Source organism: Bombus vancouverensis, unplaced genomic scaffold (genome assembly GCF_051014615.1).
Source record: "Bombus vancouverensis nearcticus unplaced genomic scaffold, iyBomVanc1_principal scaffold0043, whole genome shotgun sequence".
NCBI lineage: Eukaryota > Metazoa > Arthropoda > Insecta > Hymenoptera > Apidae > Bombus > Bombus vancouverensis.
Genome location: NW_027468934.1, coordinates 180,496 through 205,266, shown reverse-complemented (window position 1 = coordinate 205,266; position 24,771 = coordinate 180,496). Strand labels below are relative to the sequence as shown.

Genomic DNA, 24,771 nt, shown 5'->3' with positions numbered 1-24,771 from the left:
GCCGTCGGGCCCATCAATGTGTCATCGGTCTTTTCAAGTGCATAGTTTCGTGGAAAAGACCTACGTGACCCTGGCCACGAGCGTCTGCGGAACACGTGTGCGGTGGGCCTAGGAAAAGGACAACAGAATGGGACAACGGCCAGAGAGTGGCAGTCGAAAAGCAGTGTGCGAGTCGAGAAACAGAGCGCGAGTCGAGAAACAGTGTGCGAGTCGAGAAGCCGAGTGCGAGTCGAGCGGAGACGGAGTTTGCGAGTGGCGTTGCCGAGAGAGAGTGTGGATTGCGCTGTTTTCTATACGTTTGGTATGAATAGTTCAATTTAAGCCACAATCGTCTTTTCTGTCTGATTAACATCTCTATTGTCCACTTTTTCTAAACATATTACATCACGATATTACAGGTATATGGAACTGGAACGAGTCTGACTCGCCAAGAATCGACGCGAAACAAACGCGAAGGTAAGTTGGCGGCGGAAATGGATTTGCAACGAATTGCAATAGAAACGATCGTAATAACAACGATCGTCTGATTACCTTGTAGCACGACGAAGAAAAAATAGCGGACGGTAGATGTACATTCTCGAAGATGAAGGTGTGTTTGCGAACAAACAGAATCCGAACACGATAGCCTATTTAATTTACATATTTACGTATGTAATATCGTGATGTAATATGTTTACAAAACGTGGACAATAGAGATGTTAATCAGACAGAAAAAGACGGTTGTTGATTAATTTGAACTATTCATACCAAACGTACAGAACACAGCGCAATCCACACTCTCTCGGCAACGCCACTCGCAAACTCCGTCTCCGCTCGACTCGCACTTGGCTCCTCGACTCGCACTCTGTTTCTCGACTCGCGCTCTGCTTTTCGACTGACCCTCTGGCCGTTGTCGCATTCTGTTGTCCTTTTCCTAGGCCCACCGCACACGTGTTCCACAGACGCTCGTGGCCAGGGTCACGTAGGTCTTTTCCACGAAACTATGCACTTGAAAAGACCGATGACACATTGATGGGCCCGACGGCGCCTCGGCTCTCGCGACACTGTTCATAGTTCGCCCGATATTTCCCAGGCCTTTCGTCCACGATACTACACGTATGTCATGCGCAGGTGGTTACAAGGATGAATCAAATTACATGGTGTCGCACTTGAAATAACGATAATCGCATTAAATAATTTCGCAGCATCAAATTAAACGGGAGGAATTCGAATTAATTATCGGCGATGGTCGCGTGTAGAGTGTCACGCGATGAATGTAATAAATAAAATGTACGCCAGTGAAATTTATAGATGATACGAAGGAATGTATCGTTATAACATTATGTAGATGGTATTAAGTGGTAACGAAATACGGTGAATATAATTATCGCGAAGAATACGATCGACGCCATGAATTGTGATTCTTCTCCATTTTTTATTATTTACAATCGCTTCAAACATTGTCGTAGATTATTGGCAACTTAATAGAATGCAAAATTTACGTCGAATCGCAAGTTATTGTACATATAATCGTACATTTAACTCGTTCACAATTATTATACGATTATCAATTAACTAAACGATAAATGTATCGTTTTGGGTGAAACTGGTGTCAAATTTTGGTTCAATACCTATACATGGAAAGCGATACAGATGCAAAGTGTACGGTCTCTAAAATAATTACATAAATTTTAAATTGACGCTGTTTCCATGATATTAAAAATTATAACGAATTAAAAGTCAACGTTAAATAGTAAAATACGGAAGGTTCGAAGGAGTTCGCAAAAATGGAAAAACGTAGGAAATATGTTATAATGTATAAATACGATTAATTTCGACATTCGCAGAATTCAATAATCGTAAAATCACCAACAGATTTTCAAACCAAGTCAAAGGCAATACGAACAATGGAACGATGTTATAGAACGATAATACCGAATTCCAATGAAACAATGCCGAAAATTTGCCCACTAATCGTCGTTTATACCCCATATTTGTAGCCTGTGTGGTTTATGCTTTCACGTGTGTACACGTGTACGTGTATAACCCATTATTTTGCATTTCAGCAATAATTATTAGTATACGAAACGGTAGTCTGGAAATATACGTACATACACGCGGTTCTGTAACCCACGTGTTATAAAATTATAAGAACGAAGAGAGCGTGATTATAAAAATAATAACGAATAACGTTGAAAAATTGAGTACAACTATGAAAATCGATAATATATCAACTATGCTCTTTCGATCAAACCTTAAAAAATAACTTCCTTATCTAAACTTTCTCAAGAACGTATAAAAAGTTTTCAATCTTAGGCTAAAAATATATCTGCAGATAATATTTAACTAATAACAGTATATAAGCACTATTACGAAATTCTCGTTTCGTTCTCTAGATTTCTTATAGACTGAATCGTTCAGTCACGAAATTAATTATTTGTTTCATTTCGTCAAGACGCAAGCTGTATCCATAAAAAATTTGTTTAAACTGTTGAAATACTCATGAGCCACTATATCGTAAGTATATATACATATATATATAAATATGCATACAGATCTGTATTATCATTTCGATGCACGTGCTTTTTTAAAACCGTTTGATATGATTTAAAAACAGTTTCACGAGAACCGTGAGTACCTTTGACTCTTGTAAACCGTCTTTTCTAACACGAATATTCCAGGTTGTACTTAAGTCACGCATCGCCAGAGTTCGAGACGTGATAAGTTTGCAAAAGGGAATTTCTCCAACTGATGTGCAAGTTATGGTACTTTCCAACTGGTAAACTTGGCAGATTATACAATAACTTTATGATTACTATTACGTAGATTATTAATCAATTTCCCTGCCTCGAGTAACCAAATTCTCCTACCATTAATTTCATCCAGAAAATGTTTATCGAGGAAATACAAATATCCATTAAATTCGTAAAGTTTACAAACCACTGCTGACAATAAATTCATGTACTACTGTTTATTTTAAATACTCTTATAAATACTCTTTAACGTTATAGTTTCAAAATATTTGAGACAAAGTGCGAGGTAATACCGATTATGAGATAAACGTTCTTTATACAAGTTATACGTATAGTAGACCTTCCATTGCACGAGCTAATAGAGGGAAGAATTTTCGCGCAATGGTACAAGAAGTGTTTAGCACTGAATTTTGTATACAATAATCGAGATAGTGAAACGTGAAACGAAATATAACTGTATAAAATAAATATAAAATCGAGAACAATCTATTTTGCTCGATTCTACTTATTTTTTACGGAATATAAAGAGCATCGAAATGGATTGCAAATTTTTGTGGCAACTAAATTACAATTTTTTCAGTACCGTTAATTTCGCTATCGATTGACAAAGAATTAATCTTGGCTAATTAATTCACGAACGAGACTGTGGATGTTCCGACCGACGAACTATCAGCGATACAAAGGAACGTTCTCCGAACGATGCGAAGTTTTCCGTTTCCTGTCGCCGACAGGACAAGACTGCTGCAAGAACAAGCATTTACTATCACATGGTAATATCAGCTCGTTCCCGCATTTCGTTTTGCTTTTTCTTTTACTGTGACATTTACGGCAAAATTTGAAACATACCAGTATGATTTTTACGATACTTTGTTCATGACAGGGAAAAATATAACGAATGTTTTGTAATAATAAGCGCAGAGCACCATTTTACGAAAACTAGCAGCGATTTGTTTTACACCATTGTGAATCTCAACCTTCCGATATTATCCCGGCAACCTTCTGGACATTCAAAGTATTAAAAAAGGACGGCAACGTAAGCGTTACAAGCTTTGCCTTTTCCGTTCTTCCCTCGTTCTCTTTCCTGCGGTATCTAAACAATTTTGTGCGACGCTTCGCAGGTCAAGGAACTCTTTATTGCAACAGGACGGTATGAAAATAGACAGGAGTGGCTGTCAATAAATCGAAATACTATATTACGCACACTGTAACGCACGTTGAAGTTTAGCCAATGACGCGTTGCAAATTTATTTGTTGACATTTAGTTAAAGAAATGGAGGAAAAGCTGTTTAGCGAGGGGTTGGTACGATGGGAGGAGCGGAGGGTGAGTGTCGGTCCAGCAGAGTCGCCGCAACGTACAACTCTCATTTGGCTTCTATTGTCCGGGTATTGCTGAGCCCGGATATCGGCTACAACACATACCGGTTGATTGTAACATAAAAATCTACACTTTTCTTCATTGCCGATATTGTTTCCACTCGAAAAAAATATAGTCGTAATGCTTTTCCATCTACGCCAGCTTATTGGGAACTTATTTTGCAAACTAGTTTGAAAAAAATGTTGCCTTCGACATTTATCATTTTGTAGCCGATCAACGCTTCATCGAAATTCATACTTAGTACTCCGTAACATTGTTATAATTCAAAAGTTATTTCCCACGTATCTAGTTACGACAGCTACGCACTGACCATCCACTTATAACGATTATTAGTTTGTTATAAGTTTTGGATTAATATATTCGTTCGCGTACGTCCGAGATGCAAGTCGTATGAATCTCTAAAACGCAAATTAAACGTTACGAAATACTGAAAAATAAGTTTTCGATTTTTTAACTTTTAACTCTAAACGTTACGTTTCTAAGAATCGATATTCGTGTTTCGAAAGTTATTAATTTTCTCTGTGAGCTGAAATTCAGAATCAATATCGCGTCTGTTTCGAAAATACGATACGAAATAATAATCATATTTGTGAGTATCGCTAAATTATTATATTATTTGATCTTATATTAAAAAGGTATGAGGTAACACGGGGAAAAATAGACGGTATTTCAGGTAAATCAAACGCTTTTAGCAGTATATTATTTAACTGTTTAGTTTGCGTGATGTCTTAAATGCTGTCTAGCTCGCGTTCTCAAAATTCTTGTGTTCCACCTTTCCAATTTAATACGTTTCCAACGATACGCGCAGTTAAAACGGAACTCCTCTACTACATGTATTATATAAGATCATGCATGCTTATATAGCGAGACTAATATACAATGAAGCGCATCTCGTGGCTCGTAAATCAATTAATCACTGTAGCCGAGAACTATTTTTCTTTCTACTGAAATTTCCTTACGAGATTTATGAGCACTGCCACCCGTACCAGTATTATCTACATATAAGGTCAGCCAGAGCTAGCGGGGGTTAGTTGATTTAAATCACTCTATTCGAACGTCCACTCTGCTTCATCTGCATTTAAACAGTTATGCAGAAGTTTGCATGCGTGTATTCACGTACGCCACAATTTTCATCCTATTTTACAATATGCATGGTATTTCATATTCCCCGGACCGTTTATAAAAATATTCCCAACTAATTTCCAACCACGGAACTAGAATAACGTCGAATTGAAATTCAAAGGCCAGTTTAATATTTCGCCGCGTGTTTTCAGAGGAGTTGATAAGCTGACAAATTGCGAGAAAAACGTTGGTCGATATTCTTGGCTCGTTTATCGAATCTCGTTTTGTCCGTAGTCCGAAAACGAATTAACTATGCATTATATTTTTATGAAAATTTGATCATCTAATTCTAATTGATAGGATATTTGTTAACTTTCAAAATATTCTTTTCCATTCCGGTTTACGTTATGACCACTTTTATACTCGTATCGAGAATCATATCGTTTTTTCGAATCGGACAAGTAAAATGACCGAAACATCGGAGAACTCTCTTTTTAAAAGACTATTCCAAATTGAAACGTAAATAAATGTGTGGTGTAAAAAGTGTATATCAAAAAATTTTACTTTGCATTCCGGATTACGATGTCCCTTTGATAAAAGCATCCTTTTCGACGATCACGTATTCGGCCGTGAATCGATAGCGAACAATTTTAGTACGTAAACCAATCGGTTTGTATCATCCTCAATGATGCACTAATTCCCTAGACACGTGGTTCAGCTCTGATCGAAACAGAAAGGACCGAGGCAGTATTCATCGACCGATCAACCGTTAACGATCAGATCGAATGCTCAAATTTCCAGAAGTTAACTAACCGTAAAAAGGAGGGAAACCCTACTATTAACCCTACTATTATACATTTAACCGAAATTAGTTGAAAATTTTAGATACGTCAATTTAAAGGAGCAACAGTGCTCGGTAGAATATTAATGTCTAAACTGGAAAATTTCAAGATGCAAAAACGTATAGAACGATGGTAGTAGTATATTCCTTCTTTCTCTTGTTAGGTATTTTGACGTTTTTGTCAATTTCTCTCGATTTCTTTCTATCTTCGATTATATTTTGATTTTTCTCTCTTACTGCACAGCCATTGCCTTTGTAGTTTTATTTCTCTCTTCCCGCCTATTTTACTCTCTAAAGCATCCCTTCTTCTTTCTACTTCTGTTGTTGATAGGTCATTTCTTTGGTAAAATTCTCTCCTTTCTTCTTGTCACTTCGTCATCGTGCTACTCTCTCTTTCTATCTCTTTCAGACGTTCCTTTAATATTTCACTATCTGACTCTTCCACTCTAATTTTGTTTCATCTTATGACTAAAAAGAAATATTTTAATATAAAATAGTTAAAAGATGAAAGAACCTGTTAGGCATAAAGATATAATTAACGAAGTTTTATAGGAGCCAAAGATACATACTTTCTGTTAAAAGACATACTTTCCATGCTATGCGAAGGGTGTAGAAAAAACAGATAATTCTTTAATCTCAAAATCACATAAGAAAATAATTTTGGTCACATGAGATTAATTGACATCGTATTTGATTTTTTAAACGATTTCACTGTAAAAAGTGAAAGGTCCGAATTTTTGTATATCTCATTAAATTAATAATAAAAATTTATTATACCCACGAAGCCACATTTAATAGATAATCGTCGATATCGTAAGATTACGATATTTCATTTATCTGTGTTGTTATAGAGAAGTCTCTCTCTCTCTCTCTCTCTCTCTCTCCCTGTTTTATGTTATAATATCGTTAGAAAGTCGACCCTCGACGATATCGATATCTTGCATAATCAGAAAACTGTATCGTATAAAGGTGTCAGGAGTGGGATACCAATTCGATCTTTGGTTGCAGATCCGGTACTCTAGAAATCAGCGAAGAAACTCTAGAACCCGATAGAGAAGCAGTTTGGACCCGCTGGGAAGAACAGCGTCGGTTGCAATAAGAGTGGTAGGTGGCCGTGGACGTTGCCCGTTCGGAGGCACGAACGTCGATGGATGGAAGAAAGATCGAGGACAGGAATCACGAGATTGAAACCTGTTGGACGCCTGTTGGAAGTCAAGACAGCTGCAGAAGGATTGCTGGAAAAGGGAAAAGGTTCAGGGATACGGGAAAAGGACGACGTAGCGGGTACACGTGCAATTTCGTCAACTGCTTCCTCACTTGTCAAATTCGTTCTGAACTGCGGGACGCTCGTCGCGAATCCTTCGAAAGAAGAACTCGTTTTAATCCACGAGAGCGAAGGTCGGTTGAAAGATGTTGATGCGACGAACGCTGGCGAAGAATGGGAGAATCGTGTCATCCGAAGAGTGGTGTCGGCGAACCTCGGGAGGAGAAAGTTGGGACTCTGAAATCGGTGAATGTCGGGGCCGCTGGAACGTGGATTCGCTTCGGAGCTCCGGGGCGGCCACTCGCGAGTACGAACGAGCTCTGATTGTGGCGGTCCTATGAAGAAGCCTGAATAATACAGAAGCGAATCTCCTTCCGGGTCAGCGCGATCACGAAGAACGCGCCTGTAGAACGTTGCTCTGAGCAAGACGCGAGCAGAGTGTAAGAGTGCTTGTGGGGGAAATACACATTCTTAGACCGACTGTTGCACAGAGGGGAAGACAGGACTCCGCAGTCTGGGCCAAGAAGAGGGCGTCTCGTTGGAAAAGGCTAGAGACTAAGCAGAGGGTGGCCGATCAGCCGGTGTTCCATAATTGCACCGCCGATGGGATTCTGGTGGCGGTTTGCGAGGGAAAGAAGGTTTCACGAAACAAAAAGTTCAAAATTGAAAAAGCAAAGTGAAGGCGAGAATGCAAATTAGTCATTCGGAGGATAGAGAAATTTCGGATACGGATACCGATGTCTCGCGGGGGACTTTTCCGCGGTTTCGCCCTGGGACTTTGGACGAATTTCGAGGCGTTGGTTGTCTGTAAAAAGCGACGCAGGTAAATAGTAAAGTACCTGTTCGAGGTACAAAGAATATTCGTTGCATCTGGCCGCTGAGATGCAAAGTTGCCGATAAACAGAATAAAGTTGCCGCGATCGACTCGCCCGCCTTTTCACGAGAGGGGGCAATGACGCAAGCATGTGACAGCCACAGTGTGGAACACGAGTATTTGACAGTCGCTGTGTGGAATGCCATTGCCAACGCGAACCGCGTTCGAAAGTTCGAATTGCGCGCACGTGTTTCGATCTCGTCTTAATCAGAAAACTGCATGAACGTTAATCCATTGTATAAAGATGCAAATAAAGCAAGTTATGCCACGGGCACGCAACAATATAAATATAGTTTATGTACCATGATACGAACAATGAAAACCAATATTGCTGGTAATAAAGTTTCGTTGCTGACTACTTAATAATAAAGCTAATCCGCTTTGTGTACACAGCTGACCACCTTTATCCTAGTTAGTTACTCAGTTTTATGAATACCGCAGATTTATTATCTATTCATCGACCTTGATTTAGATTTTCTTTCATCTAATGATCAATTCGTTTTTCAATTGGAGTATTCTATTCTTACCAATTTTCGTTAATTCTCGTCGCAGCATAAAAATTGTTTTAATCCGTGTAATCGCAATTACATCGCCTAACTGCACAATCGACACACGTATTATTTTTATATTAATAATTCGATTCGTTTCGATTTGAGTAAAAGATATTAACTTTTTTCAAAGATATACAAGATTTTATAAATAATAGACGCAAGAAGTTACAAAAATAAGGATAAAAATAGAAAATCTGATACATACCGATTAAGTCGAGAGCATCGTTGGCTTATAAGAATACGAGAAGACCTGTTGTTGCGATAAGATGTAAGTGGACGACGAAGCGATATCAATTAATGGTTCGGAAACACCTTAGGATCGATTGGTGGTTACTGACCAGGTAGCCTGCGCTCGGTATCAAAGAAAAATCTAACGAGAATCTATATCGATATAATTTTTCGCAGCGAATCTCGCAGTGTTAAAAATTCAGAAAGAATATCCTTTCGATCTTATCGGATATTTTTATTCTATTCATTTTCTTCTTGATCGTAATGGCAAAGTATAAATAAAGGAAGATTATATAATATAATAATGGATGAAATCAATAATTTCGAAAATGAAACTCATTTATATCTACATCTATTTTTTGATAGATTTAATTGCGTAATTAAAATCAGTCGCTTCTTTTTATACCTTTTGCCTTTTAAATAAATTTGATAATTTATAAATGGAGGTAAAATAACGGAAATTTTATATTAATTCCGGCGTAATGGTTTGTGAGTAATTTCTTACTAATAACTGGGAAATAATCCTTTCAAAGACAATTTAAAAAACGTAAATGAATATCATAAAGGGAAGAAAACGGAGAAGGTTAATTAATCATTTTTATCGCTCTTTTACAATCATTGCTTGATTCTTCTCTTATCTTGTCCTTATTCGATACTTTATCTATCCAATTTCCATAAGTAGATCTTTTCCAGAGGAAAAATGGGATCCGCATAAATTATGAAATAAAAGTAAAAAATGTACATCGATGGATTAATTCAGACTGAAATCTATTTTCGATTCAATTTATCAACTCGATTAAATTCCTACGTTTAATTCTCGGATCACTTTATTAATACCATATTTCTCCGCGTGTATTTACTGTATAAATTATTATTAATTAAATATAACAAAACTTATTTCCCGTATGCCTGTACGAAAAGAAGATAAGAACAGTTCTACGTGAGAATCTATGGAGAAATATTCAGCGTTCGATAAATCGCTAATTGCCAATTAATTAGTTATCTATTATCCATACACTGGCACGATTGATTCTGTTTCGACGATTCGTACGAGTCGTATTCCCTTCTTTCCCAGAATCAAAGGTTAATTAACCTTTATCGTTGACAATATCGCTACTAATTCCACTCTTCGATTTCATATTGTGCCCGATATCGTCTATCTGGCATTGTTCTTAAATACGGTATCAAGCGCAGAGAGGCGTGACGGTGAATTCGATCGAGCTTTCAGGCGCAAATTGTTAAATTTTCACTCGATCATCGAGCCTATTGTCAAACATCGGCGTGCGGATGTAAGCATATAAAGCGTCACGGACTGGACATTGTTTAGACACCGACGAAAACTGCCACGGCGCAAAACAGAATATCGAAAAATGTAATTCGAATGATAGCGAACAGCTTTTGTTTCTTATTTTCAAATGATATTTTCCATTCATGAAATAGTAAATCGAAAATGAATATATTATATCCTTTCTACTCAGTTTGGCGATTTATTTACTTCGGGCATTGAAATAATTGTTTCAGAAAACCGTGGAATATTTCTGCTTGTTCGATCGCACAGCATGCGTGTAATCTTTAATTAACTGCGAATAATAGTAACTGTGGCATTACTAATGGTTCCACTCTTTGATTTCGCTTGTATCGTGTACAACGTATCGTGTATATCGCGTAACGTATTTTGCGAAATCAACATTTAAAGCGGCACAATTAGAACCATTATTATTATTATTATTATTATTATTATTGTTATTATTATTATTATTATTATTATGTAACGCGAAGTTACAGAATGAGCATTGATCGATGTAACTGTAGGAAAGATAGAGGGATTACGGTAGTATTCCCATATTAAAGATATAATTGGAGAAGTAATTGGAATTCTGCAATGTGTATTGTAACAAAGTATTTAATAAAATATGCATTATTTAAAAATTGATTTGAATGCGGATAATGATGATTTCCAGATACACGTTACCTAAATACACGTCTAAAATGCAACGAAGGAAAAATTCGCTAAATTCGCTTTATAAAGTGACTTTATTCTATGGAGCTATTCTAGAGATATTTGACGAGATTTCGACTGAAATACCCGGTCTAGTTTCTAGATAATATGCGTGTTACATTTGTACGCTTGTATAATCGATTGGGAAAGACGCCACTTCCCGAACGAAAGTACGTCTACTGTCAGCATAGAAGATACGTTGATAGCCTGGATATTTTATAGAATAAAGAATAGATTATATATTTCAAACGATATATATTTTTCTTTTTTTTAATCAGAGAGCATCGAGATTATTGCGAAAAAGATGGCCAACGTAGCGAATACGAAACAGAATTCTTTGAAGAAGAAAAACCCAGTAAAAATAATATATAAAATCCTTTACTAACGATGAGAACTAAGTAGATACTTACAATTACGATTCGATATGAACGACGCTATAATATACGATAGTAAAACCATCCCTTCGTCAAATTCGTTTTCATTAAATTTCTTAATAACCGTTTCTCCAAATAACGACGAACGGTACTACTTAAATTTGAAAAATCCTACAAACAGAAGATCGTAGAGAAGATGATGCAAAAGAAATTGCAAAATATTAAAAATCGCAACGACGTGAAATGAAAAAATCAAGAAGATGGTTAAATTGATACTTGGTTTCTCTTTCATCGTTCCCTTTTCCAAATGGAAAGATCGATTGGCTCTATTCGAGTAGATATCCGAAAGATTTAGGACACATTTGAAACGCAGCTCGCACAAAATTTCCTTTTTCGCTGGGACATAACCTCGGAAGCCCAAGGGAACTTCATGGAAAAAACGCCCTGCCCTAAGTGATGGAGTGGCGCAACAGACCGGGGTCAGTAAATACTCCTATACAGATAACCCAATTGCGGCTGCTTGCTTCGAAAAAATCTATCATTATCCTTCAATAATCCTTCTTGTCGTTCACGACTCAATTAAATTGGATAAACGATGATGGGCTTGCAAGCTTTATACTTGTTTAGCATATCATCGAGCGTAATCGTACGCGATACGAACATCTTTTACATCTTATTTTTACTCTTGCGTTAACGTGTTACGGATAATATTGCCAATATCGATCATAAATTTTTTATATTGTAACTAGATTTTATGAGTTTTCTTATTGAATCAATCGAATTGACTATTACGTAGCGTAGATTATTGCCTAGGTAAACCTTGAGGAACGATCTTGTTATCAAAAACATTCTTCAGCTTCTCGAAATCGTTGATTTTTAAATTGTAAGTTAAATAATGTTCTTTCGAATCAGCGTAAATACTTCCGCCGACTTGATTCAAGCAGTGATATTTAAAATCGACGCGACGTTTTAACGAACAAAGCTAAGCCACGTGTACTTCAATTACGATATACTATAGCCAATCTTTTAATGGACCATTTGGACATATTACAACAAATTTTGCTACTAGTCGTTCGTTTTGTCTCGTGATGTGTATACTTTGGTAAAATTCAACCGGGCCTCGGTCTTCTTACACGGTAATTTACCTACGAATAATATTAATAAATCGACAAGTCACATGTCGTAGATTATAGACTTCTTGTTCGTAATTTCGTAATTTTTCATCAAACGAGACAATCAAATAATTTATAATTTGTAAAATTTACTTATGAAATTTCATTTATTTCGTTATTAAACTTGTGAACGCGTTATGCAGGATATTTGTCATATCGATATTAGTGACTTGTAACTTGCGATTTCGAAACTTTCCATTAACAATATTAATTCGATCGTACGGCAGGACTCTGCCGACGTATATCACAAATTCGATGCTTTTCATCGCCGCTTTTATCGTCTATGTATTATTTCATTCGCGTCATACGTGCCTTATAATAACATATAAAATTCCAAATAAAATAAAATTTGCGAAAGTTTCAGATTTTTATATCGAATTAATTATATGGCGTTGTATACGGCACTTATATCGTAACTTGCATGCCTTGTTTTTTCGCAAATTGCCTACATATGACAAACAATGGAATAGTTGATGGTTGTTGAGTTTCCAGAGGTTCGCTACTATGCAATTATGGTTTATTAATTTGAGAAACAAAGTAACAAGACTGGTTACAGAGGAAAAAGGAAGTTAAGTTCGTAAGGAGCATTAGCGCTAGAAAATAATTACTAGCCTTCGTCTATATTTTATACAAAGTGTCTCAAAGTTTCACGCAGCACTAAGGTATCGTGTTACCAATTATACTGTGCTATCATAGTTACTAATGATATCATTACCACCAACGCAGAAAAACGCAAGGAAATGTTTTTTATGGCGTTAGAACATCCTTTACGCTGCCTCGATCTACAACTTTCTTGCGAACTGCAAATTTATGTACTCGTTCCCCTTTAAGAGGTTGAAATTTTATAACTTTCATGCCGCACGGTATGTATTATGCGCAACCTTATACGAGTAGACATAAATAATTCGACGAAAACAGCGAAATTGTTCGAACTCGCCTTAAACATTCAATTAAAAATAAATGTAATATCGTGATGTAATATGTTTACAAAGAGTGGACAATAGAGATGTTAATCAGACAGAAAAAGACGATTGTTGATTAACTTGAACTATTCATACCAAACGTACAGAAAACAGCGCAATCCATACTCTCTCGGCAACGCCACTCGCAAACTCTGTCTCCGCTCAACTCGCACTCGGCTTCTCGACTCGCACTCTGCTCCTCGACTCACACTCTGGCCGTTGTCGCATCCTATTGCCTTTTTCCTAGGCCCACCGCACACGTGTTCTGCAGACGCTCGTAGCCAGGGTCACGTAGGTCTTTTCCACGAAACTATGCACTTGAAAAGACCGATGGGCCCAACGGCGCCTCGGCTCTCGCGACATTGTTCATAGTTCGCCTGATATTTCTTAGGCCTTTCGTCCACGATACTACATAAATAATAATCACTAGTTATTACTCGCGAAGGACTGTGCAAATAAGTAAACGAATAGCGAAATAGATAATTTTGTATCGTGGAATAATCGTAAAAGATAAATACGATCATTTGGAATCTCAGATATCTACTCACATACATTGTACCGTGTAAAATGTATTAGTTGTATCGATCATCGAAATTGAAAATGTCAACCGAGTGTCTAAAACTTATATAACGTATTATTCGATGGCAAGAACAAGTGGAAAAATCTGTAACATTTGAGAAGTGGTATAAACATAGAAAAGATAATGAAATATTTTTATTTGTACTTGAAGTAAAAGTCGAACCTTTCGGATTAAAAGAAATTAGTCGTTCGATTATTTAATTCGTTCAACGATAAAATTCGCTACTGATAGCAATATTCTCTTAACGTACGTTCTACTTTCGATTACATAGTACGTTACTACAAACCCTTTACAATGTCCTATTCGTCGTTTGATGTATCAATTGGAAAATCGTTAACAAGGATTTTAATCCAATACAATAAATAAACAAAACATTGTTTATAAAAATTCATCGCTTGCAGAATCTGCGTACTAATAAGAAAAGCGTGTAATAGACGTGGCACGATCGATTAATTATACGAACATAATTATACTAAATACAGATATTCCAAGTAATTTCGTTGTTAACTATTGCAACAGGCAGACTGTTATCCTAGTCATCTGAAGATTAATCTGGAAACCAAGATCCTTCTCAAAGGATTTAATTACAGATGTAACACCTAAGGATAATCGTTTAACGCGTAGTTATATTTGCAAATTTCTATACGACGGTGTTCCTTCGCATTACACTAACGTAGATACGAAACGACTCTTTATCGATCATTTACGAGATTTCATGATAAAATCGAATTAGTTACAAAAACATGTCACTCTTTACCGCGCGAAGATGAACAAAAATATAAAAATATATCAAAACTTCTAACCTTTCCGGACAATCCGATACTTTGCTACTAAGAAACGATTACCCTTGTCGTTGCATTTTTCATACCGTTTTGCGTAATAACACGCAACCCTGTTGCATTTGTCGATATCATACTAACAACAGATTTATTACGGAAAGTTGCGCTTAAAAAACAGGGATGTTTAAAAAGCACTCGCAATTTCCTGTCCGCGTGAAAAATTCAATGTTTTATTTTCTTCTTTGTCTCTCAAGTATGGATCGATCGAAGCGGATCGGTCCCGCCAGGAAACATTACGTGGCTCGTGTCAGACAGAGAGACGCGATACGGTCCTGAGAACGCATCGGCCCCGTGCATATCTCCGTTAACCACGCTTTTCTCTTTCCGTCTTTTGTCGCGATATTCGCGAAGCGGTGTTAACAAAAATTAATGATCCGGCGTGGCGCTTCAAAATTTTTACAAACCGTAACTAAAACGAACGTGAATGCATGCGAAGAGACGTACGAACGATTCGAACGGTCGGCTATTTATTCACCGATACATGCTTCCACTTTAATTCGATATGCTGCTGCAAGCTTCAATTTCATAGATGAAGATTCTGATTAAAGAACGGAAAAGGGATGAAACTGGCGGCGGTCGCTCTTGCCTTTTGCTCGTTGCTCGATCGAGGCTAATAAAATCGAAATGTAGTTGGTTAAGGTCGTTAATTAAGCAACGAGTACCCTGTCGTTAATAGTAGGGGACATTGAAATTGATATTCGAACGAATAGCGTTCGTTATTTTTATGTTAGAACAGTGGAATTACGTGCTCGCGTGAAAAGATGAAATATCACCTGATCATACTATTGATTAAATTCTGCTGTTAAGTCTGTTAATGGAATTAAAGCACTATTCAGTGTTAAAATGTTATAAAGCATAAATTTTTAGTTTAGCTATTACCATGCTGTACTATCAATTTTTACTATTATTATATTTATATTATAGAATAGAGTTATTTGGACTTTTTAAGAATGGCACAGGAATCACGGATTTTATAATTAACAATTTCATGGATTTCTAAAACTCAAGACTTTCGCGAACTACATATGTAGGACATTAGAGCTCTCAACTCGAAGAACTCGAAGAACTGAGAAAACTTTGACATATCAGGATTGTTAGAAATTTTGTGGAATCGTTGTAAATAAAGCAACGTTGTTGCTTTTGTTAAATACGTTTTGTTATCCACGAGTAAGCAAATAAAATCAAAAAGTAAAATAAAAATCGAGCTATTAGAACTGCGTGAGAACCTCGATATTTACGAAAATGATTTTCGTAAAGTACGAGCATGCGCTTGCGGTAATACCGTGTCACACTTGAGAATAGCCAGATCCTTATAAAGTATATCAGTCGATAGAGAGACTTTTTATTCCTACGTTTTAATGCTCTTTTGATGCCGACAAGGGCAGACTTTTTTCAAAGGACGAACAAAGGAATTCGTAATTCACGTTGGCTAGCTCGCGCTATGCCACTGACTTCCGGACACTCCCACCTATCATTCAAACAGAAGTTTTACGCGGGGTGTGGGCATCCGTTTTAAAAGCCACTATACTTCCGAGTTTCGATATAAGGTATACGGTTTTATGTGCACGATAACGTGTACCAACATTCTGCATTTATACTTGTCGGGTTAACATTAGGATTTAAGGCGCGTAACGATTCTTCGTTTGAATTAGCCATTGTTTTACAAAACAGAGAATATATTTACACGAATAAACAAGGTTTTACAAATATTATGAATAACGAATTTTTATAAATGATATGATTGATTAACAAATGATAAATTAAATTATTAATTAGATTAAAGAATAATAAGTTTTATCGAACAATAAAAGAAACGAATAATATATCTTACGATTTACTAATTTAACGAATAATGAAAATTAACGATTGATAAATTTACAAATATTGAATTTAATTTACGCTATAAACAATGATCCGGGGTTCAAACGAATCCACGGTCAACGGGAAAACTTTAAACAATTTTATAACACAAAAAAATACGTTTGCTCAATCACTCGGAAAAAAAATTACTCGATGTATCACTTCCCAAGGCGATCACACGAATGCCTCTCTGCATAAAATCTTTTTCGTAATCCGACTGCATTTTGTTTGTTATATTCTCGCTGGAAACATCGAGAAGGTTCCAATCGTTGTTGCTAGGCAATATCTGTCAGAAGTTTGTTATATACTCCTTGGAAACATCGAGAAAGATCCAAACGCCGTTGCTAGGCAGTTTCTGTCTGGAGATTGATTCCTCATACAACGTGTGTCCCATTATATCGACATTTCTAAAGTACAATTCTATGTGATTTCTAGGGAGAACAATACAACCGATCCACACCTTCGTCAGGCAAAACGTTTATCCCGTGACCGTGGCTACGTTCAGCGACCAGTTGTCACCTCGAACCCACTTTCGCTTTTCACAAATGTCAAACAATTACAGATGACAATTGCTTAATTACAGTTATGATAAGATCTGGGCTAAAGCATTAAAAGGCCTCCTCAAAATTGCATAGGGAAGGCTCCGGTTTTCATTTCATCTCCGACACGGCCATACTGACTATCACACGTCCTCGTGTGCAGCTAAAATACAGAGTTTTAACATTAGACTCGGTGTAACTGATATTATTTACCATTCGATTAGATGTTCCAAATAAGTCAAGGGTCCAATTCAGCAACAAAGCTCTGTTCAAAAATTTGACAAGCAAGGAAATGAAAAAGAACTCAAACTAGTGTTATAGTTTGTATTCAAAGTGCCAGTTGCACTCCGTAAATCACCAGTCAGACCGCAATGACACGACAGATCATTTTCGACTCCACACAAAGATCTCAGTTTGTTGAATCGCATAACCACGTTGGATGCATAACAAAAAGCACAAGACACCAGTGAGGATATTATAGAAAGCACAGGGCACCAGTGAGGATATTATAATAAGCGCAGGGCACCAGTGAGAATATTATAGAAAGCGCAGGGCACCAGTGAGGATATTATAAAAATACAAGCACTACACTGGGAGTATTATAAAAGGCGCATACACTACACTGAGAGAATTATAAAAGGCGCACACACTACACTGGGAGAATTATAAAAGGCGCATACACTACACTGGGAGTATTATAAAAAGGCGCATACACTACACTGGGTATATTACTATGACCACAATGCGGCGTTAATGATTCCCAAAGATCAATGTGCTCGCATCGTTATTATCACCGTCGCTGTCATCACCGCAGACATCCAACTCAGCAGGAATACAACCATCTGGCCTCTTCCTCAACTTGTCGTGTCTATCCTTATATGACCGTTTGCCATCTAGAGTTTTTAAAATATATCTACCCCCCTCTAAAACTTCCGTTATCACGAATGGACCCTTGAATTTCGGATCTAGCTTTGTTTGGTTTCTCTCCTCGTTCTTACGTAACACAAAGTCACCGAGATTAAACCTAACTATCTTCGCTTTCGTTTTGTCAAACCTGTCTTTATCATAACTGGCGCAAGTCTCTATGTTCCGTATCGCTTGTTGCCTTACATTGAAGATGTCTACTTCCTTTTCCTCAATATTATCAGGCAACAATAAACCGTAGGGCCTAGCTACCTTCCCAATTAATAATTCCAGAGGACTTGATTTGGTTACACGATTGGTAGTGCAATTCAAGGCCAGTTGTATCTCCCCAATCGCGTCTTGCCAAGATCGCCCGGTCGTTTCCACCGTCGTTAACATATTTTTCAGCGTACTCATAACACGCTCTACCTGTCCATTGGCCCTACTCGCACCAGTTGCTATTAAGTGAAGTCTAATATGTCTATTCTGGCAGAAATTTTGGAAATCTTTACCCGTAAAACACCTTCCTTGGTCTGCTATTACCCGGCAGGGATTGCCGAATAAAAATATAGCGGACTTAAGTGCTATAATGGTATTAAAGGAATCTAATTTACGAGTATGATACAGGTATACAAATTTCGTGAAAGCATCAACTAAAACAATGATATACTCTTTCGAGTCACTCTTACCACTTAATTTACCCGTTATATCCATGAGTACCGTATGCCAGGGTATGCTGGTCTTAGGTATGGGATGTAGTTCAGCTTGTACTTTACCTGAACTAGCCTTCGAAACTCGACAAGCATGACAGTTCTCAACGAATTTGCGAACATATTTCGCCATTCCTTCAAACCAGTAATACTCGTATAGTTTCTCAAGCGTTTTATCCCAACCTAAGTGCATAATGGACTGATGCACATGATTAATGACGGACCACCTGAAACCCCTTGGGACAATGGGCAAGCAAAGAGTTCTACCTTTTCTCTGTATTTTCCGATGGAGTGTACCAGACCGTAATTCATACGTATTCGCAATATCTTCCGCGAGCTCTTCATTTTGCAACTTACGGACGATCTCAGAGATTTGTGGGTCGCGACGTTGTTCTGCTAACAACCAATCATCGGAGATTTCAGATAGATTGATTTCTTTCTCTACAATTTTGTTGATCGTACGGTGATCCAGATCTACGGGATTTCTCGAAAAGAAATCTACATGAGCCATTCGTTTGCCTTCCCGATACATAATGTCAAAGGTAAAAGTCTGCAGGTAAGCCCACCATCGGTAAACCCTGTCATTTAAATGTACTTGTCACTGGATGCCTTCAGAGAATTACAATCAGTGACAACAAGAAATTCCCGACCGTGCAGATAGTGACGAAAATGCTTGATGGCGTTTACCACTGCCAGCGTTTCTAACTCATAAGAATGATATCTAGATTCCCCAGGGCTAGTCCGCTTGTTATAATACTCAACTACTCTATTTTTACCTTCGACCCTATGCATTAAGATAGCACCAAATCCTTCGGAACTAGCATCCGTATGTAGTTCTATTGGATATTTGGGGTCAAAAATCATTAGCACCGGCTCATTGGTCAGAATAGAAATTACTTTTTGCCTAATTTTTTCATGTTTATCCGTCCAATTTATGTTCTTGCTACCGGAAGTGAGAGCATACAAAGATTTCATTACCTGTGAGAATTTAGGAACAAATTTTCGAAAGTAAGAAGCTAAACCAATGAATTGCCGGAGCTGTGTAACAGTCGTTGGTGCGGGCAAAGAGCTCAAGGCTTGTACTTTACCTGGGTTTGGTCGGACTTCTCCGTTATGAATCACATAACCCAGATAAAGTACTGACGTCTTCAAGAAAGAACATTTAGAAAAGTTGAAAGAGAATCCGGCGTTTACGAGGGTATCTAGGACGGTGTTTAATCTTTCTAACGCCTGATCTATCGTATCGGCAATAATTAAAACATCATCCAAATAAACGACAACATATGAATAAGCAAGATCACCTAAGCCATTGAAAATGGCCCTCTGAAAAACAGACGGTGCATTCTTCAATCCAAACGGCATCGTCATGTATTCATATTGACCATCAGGAGTAACGAACGCGGTATATTCAGTCGAATTCGGGTGAATAGGAATTTGATGAAACCCGCTGGCCATATCCAGGCTTATAAAGTATTTCGCCCCTCTCAGTCTCGCGATCTGGTCAGCTATGAGAGGAAGAGGGTACCGATCCGCGACGGTGTTTTTATTTAATGCTCGGTAATCTACACATAATCTATCTGAACCGTTCTTTTTTTTAACAAGTAATAAAGGGCTTGCGAATGGTGAATTACTCGGTCTTATGATTTTTGCTCGGATCAGTTCACCTATCCTCTCTCGAACTATTCCCCGCTCCTCCTCACTGAGTCTATAAGGACTTCGTTGCACGGTAACGTTGGGATCAATTAAACGAATTTCTAATTGACCCGTATTTACATGATTCCGCGGAAAACCCGTAATAAATGACTCTTTGTATTTCTCGAGAACAGAAATCAATCGATCTTTATCGTTACCAACTACATCAGTGTCGACCTCATTAATGTTGATCACATCTTCCGCGACTCTGCTACAAGCGTTAACTATTTTTGTCTTACAAATATCGACACTGTTTCGTGTAACATTCACGTCAAAACCTTGGCTCAAAATTTCACGACCAATCATGATATCGTATTTTAAGTAATTATCAGAAAGGGCATGAAAAGTTATCTCCAATGTAAAACCGTTAATACATACAGTGGATAAAATCTGAGATGTACAGTTAACACAAGTATTCCCTATGCCTCGCATTATTACTACATCAGTCGTTCGTTTGCCAGAAAATTTCGAAGCTACGGATTCTTTGATTAATGAGCATTCGGCTCCGGAATCGAAATAAAATGGGTACGACTCACCCAGATGACTTAATTTACCAGCTGGAGGCTCTACCACACAGGAGTCGACTCGACGTTCATTCTTGAAGCCGGATTTTCTGTTCTGCAGTTGTGGACAATCAGGTGCGATATGACCCTCCGCACGACACTTGAAGCAAACCACCTTGGACGATGAAGCTGGACGGTTTCTTTCCTGGTGTTGTGTATCCTTTGTATCCTTCCGCTGTTCACTACGCATCCTCTTGCGACACTCCGTTATTTTGTGTCCAAGAGTACCACAATAATGACACTTCACCCGGTAATGCGATAACTTGCGTCGTTTAACTTCAGGTTCCTCCGATGTATTTCCTAACAAAGTTGCCGGCAGATCGTTGTAAGGATAAGCTCTCATTTCATCATAAAATTGTTCCTCCGTCTTGATATTATTTGCGAGCGTTAATCGATGAAAGCGTTGATCTTGTAAGTTTAGCATATAAAGAGTTAAGGCATTGAGTACTTCGGGCATCGTTAGATCTTGCATCTTTATCTGCAACATGGAACGGAGGCGACTACCGTAAGCTCCTAGAGTTTCGGTCTCCGTCGGTCGTTCTCTGGACATCCTTATTAATGCCGTGGCGGCTGTCTCTGTGCCACCAAAACGCGAAAGGAATTGTTCCTTAAACGTTGGCCAGGAAAGTTTTCCACCACGCACTATTTGTGAAAGCCAATGTGCAGCAGATCCCTTTAGGGCACGATTTAAAGCAGAAAGTAACACACTATCTTGCATCGGATAGTCTTTCAAAATCACATCTGTGTATGAGCACCACGCGAATGGATCAGCGCCCGTGCCTTCAGGATCAAAACGTGACAACGTTACATCCTTAGGTTCCATACTCGACTTTTGCTCCCTAGGCTGAGTCATCTGGTTCATGATTTTCATGAGTTGTTCCAAAGTGACACTTGGGCTTGATCCCACTTCTGATGTCGGGTTAACATTAGGATTTAAGGCGCGTAACGATTCTTCGTTTGAATTAGCCATTGTTTTACAAAACAGAGAATATATTTACACGAATAAACAAGGTTTTACAAATATTATGAATAATGAATTTTGTAAATGATATGATTGATTAACAAATGATAAATTAAATTATTAATTAGATTAAAGAATAATAAGTTTTATCGAGCAATAAAAGAAACGAATAATATATCTTACGATTTACTAATTTTAACGAATAATGAAAATTAACGATTGATAAATTTACAAATATTGAATTTAATTTACGCTATAAACAATGATCCGGGGTTCAAACGAATCCACGGTCAACGGGAAAACTTTAAACAATTTTTATAACACAAAAAAAAATACGTTTGCTGAATCACTCGGAAAAAATTACTCGATGTATCACTTTCCAAGGCGATCACACGAATCCCTCCCTGATTAAAATCTTTTTCGTAATACGACTGCATTTGTTTGTTATATTCTCGCTGGAAACATCGAGAAGGTTCCAATCGTTGTTGCTAGGCAATATCTGTCTGGAGATTGATTCCTCATACAACGTGTGTCCCATTATATCGACATCTCTAAAGTACAATTCTATGTGATTTCTAGGGAGAACAATACAACCAATCCACACCTTCGTCAGGCAAAACGTTTATCCCGTGACCGTGGCTACGTTCAGCGACCAGTTGTCACCTCGAACCCACTTTCGCTTTTCACAAATGTCAAACAATTACAGATGACAATTACTTAATTACAGTTATGATAAAATCTGGGCTAAAGCATTAAAAGGCCTCCTCAAAATTGCATAGGGAAGGCTCCGGTTTTCATTTCATCTCCGACATACTTATATTGGTCTTACTTAACGCTACTTTTAATGTATCTAATCGCTTCCTATGCTTCCTGATAATATTTCCTATCCGCTTTTCTTCGTTTCTTCTTCGCCATTCTTTGCAGATATAATTTTAGTCTAAATCATATTTGAGGCTATTATCGACGTTATCGTCGAAATTATAATCGACCATTCCAAATCTTTAGCAATGCGGATGTTCACGCAAATTCACACTTTTATGAACGCAATCAAGGAAACGGTACGTGAGCAGAGATTTGTTCCATTCTCTAAACCTTAAAATTTTGGATATTTTTTTTAGATCTTACGTAGACTGTAAGTCTTTATCGTAAATATAGTTGTATGGAATAAAAGTAACGACGTAAAACTTATTTCGTTCAAATGCAACATTATACATTAATGGTACACTTTAATAACGTTTTCGTGTGTTTTCACGTAATTTTTAATTATATGCGAAATATTCAAAGAGACGTAGGAGGAGGACATTCTGTACGTGTTTATCGTGTAAGGATAATAAAGGAAATTGAACGTTAGTTAGCCAGTACAAAAATAGGTATAATTAGGAAGCCGGTATAACGAGCTTAAAAACTGAAATATTTTCCATATTTTTTTAGGTAACTAACTGAAACAGGTCTTTCCTTACGGAGGCTAATTACGAGTGTAGCGTATTTATATAGTAAGGATTTAGTATCAAAAAGTTTGAAAGCTTGGAACAAGATTTTATTACTTTCTAGAAGGAAAACGTATATTCGACCAACATACATACGTGCGATTGCGTGCTGTATGTATTTACGTATAATAATTAACAAGTCGCGTTACGAACGGATTACTAGTTAATAATCGTTAAGTATAAAAGCTACTATTTTGCTATCTTTTTTCTATATATTTTCTACAATTACCTTCAGCTGTTCTACTACTATTTTGTTATTGAAAATTGTTTTTCTATAAAAACCGAGAAACGTGACTTGTGATTTTCGTTTTTCTACTCTTCGTACGTGAAAGTTCTTAGCTCACAGTGAACGTTTCATTCAAAATTCATACTTTAATTGGTAATAGCAAACGAACGATGTTCCCTCATTATTCCATACACTTCGATTCTACGTTATACGTTGAAAATGGTAATTGCTATTTATCCGATTTGGCAAAAATGAAACGGCAGTTCTGGTGGAATCGAAGTCGAGCATCCAACGTAAGATATAAATATTTTAGGCGCGAGTTGTTCCGCTAGAAAATGGCGATTGTGGATTAACAGGTCGGTAATCGAGAAAAGTCCTCGTGATATTGAGACACGACGTGCATTTAGACTCACGGCGCGGTAGCTAACGACGTTTAACGGCAAACTCGTAGTTGTACAGTTGATTTCGCGTAATGCCACGTTAGCCGCAATATGGAAATCCGCGCTGCGTGAGGATAATACCCTGTCATATTGTGAGTGCCGCATAATATCATATTGCAAAACATTACAACGCAGGTGTGTGCATGTAGGTGAAACACGTTGTCGGGCTATTCAACCAATCTCTTCGCTATCCCTCTCTCTTCTTCCCTCTTATTTCCTTCCGTCGGAATTTTTGCTTTCCCCTTATTAATCGCGGCAACCTTCTTGCCGTCGCGTTAATAATTACCAGCTGGCTGACCACGTGGTTTTGTTTCGGATTCTACTTAGCTTTTCCTTTGAAACTCGAATTATGATTCGAAAAGGGAAAGAGAGAAGGTAAAACACGGAGCTGAAGAAGCGACGCTCCGGCCGGCCCGTGAAATAAAAGGATCTCTTTTGAACAATTAGCTTCCGGCAGATATAAATATTGAGACAGCATTAACCAAAGAACTTTCTTTAGCATCGCGCGAAATATAATCAAAGGAAGGGAAATTGAAG

At 37.6% G+C, this 24,771-nt stretch overlaps 2 protein-coding genes across 2 annotated transcripts in view; both read right to left on the bottom strand.

Annotated features, from left to right (window-relative positions):
• Positions 1–24,771, bottom strand: part of LOC143304623 (uncharacterized) — a 72,830-nt gene that overhangs the window by 43,993 nt on the left and 4,066 nt on the right. The window lies entirely within an intron of this gene.
• LOC143304614 (uncharacterized) lies at positions 16,904–22,839 on the bottom strand. The gene is made up of 2 exons (XM_076627124.1): positions 21,094–22,839; positions 16,904–17,415 (listed from the first exon to the last, which is right to left on the bottom strand). Exons 1-2 carry the CDS (start codon positions 22,088–22,090, stop codon positions 17,396–17,398), a joined length of 1,017 nt encoding a protein of 338 aa, XP_076483239.1. The 5' UTR covers positions 22,091–22,839; the 3' UTR covers positions 16,904–17,395.

Excerpts from the sequence above, each read along its gene's own strand:
- LOC143304614 (XM_076627124.1), bottom strand. The coding sequence starts at position 22,090 with ATGGCTAATTCAAACGAAGAATCGTTACGCGCCTTAAATCCTAATGTT. Across the intron at positions 17,416-21,093 it reads TGGTAAATTAAGTCATCTGG|CTGCACACGAGGACGTGTGA; the intron begins GTGAGTCGTACC and ends TCTGTATTTTAG.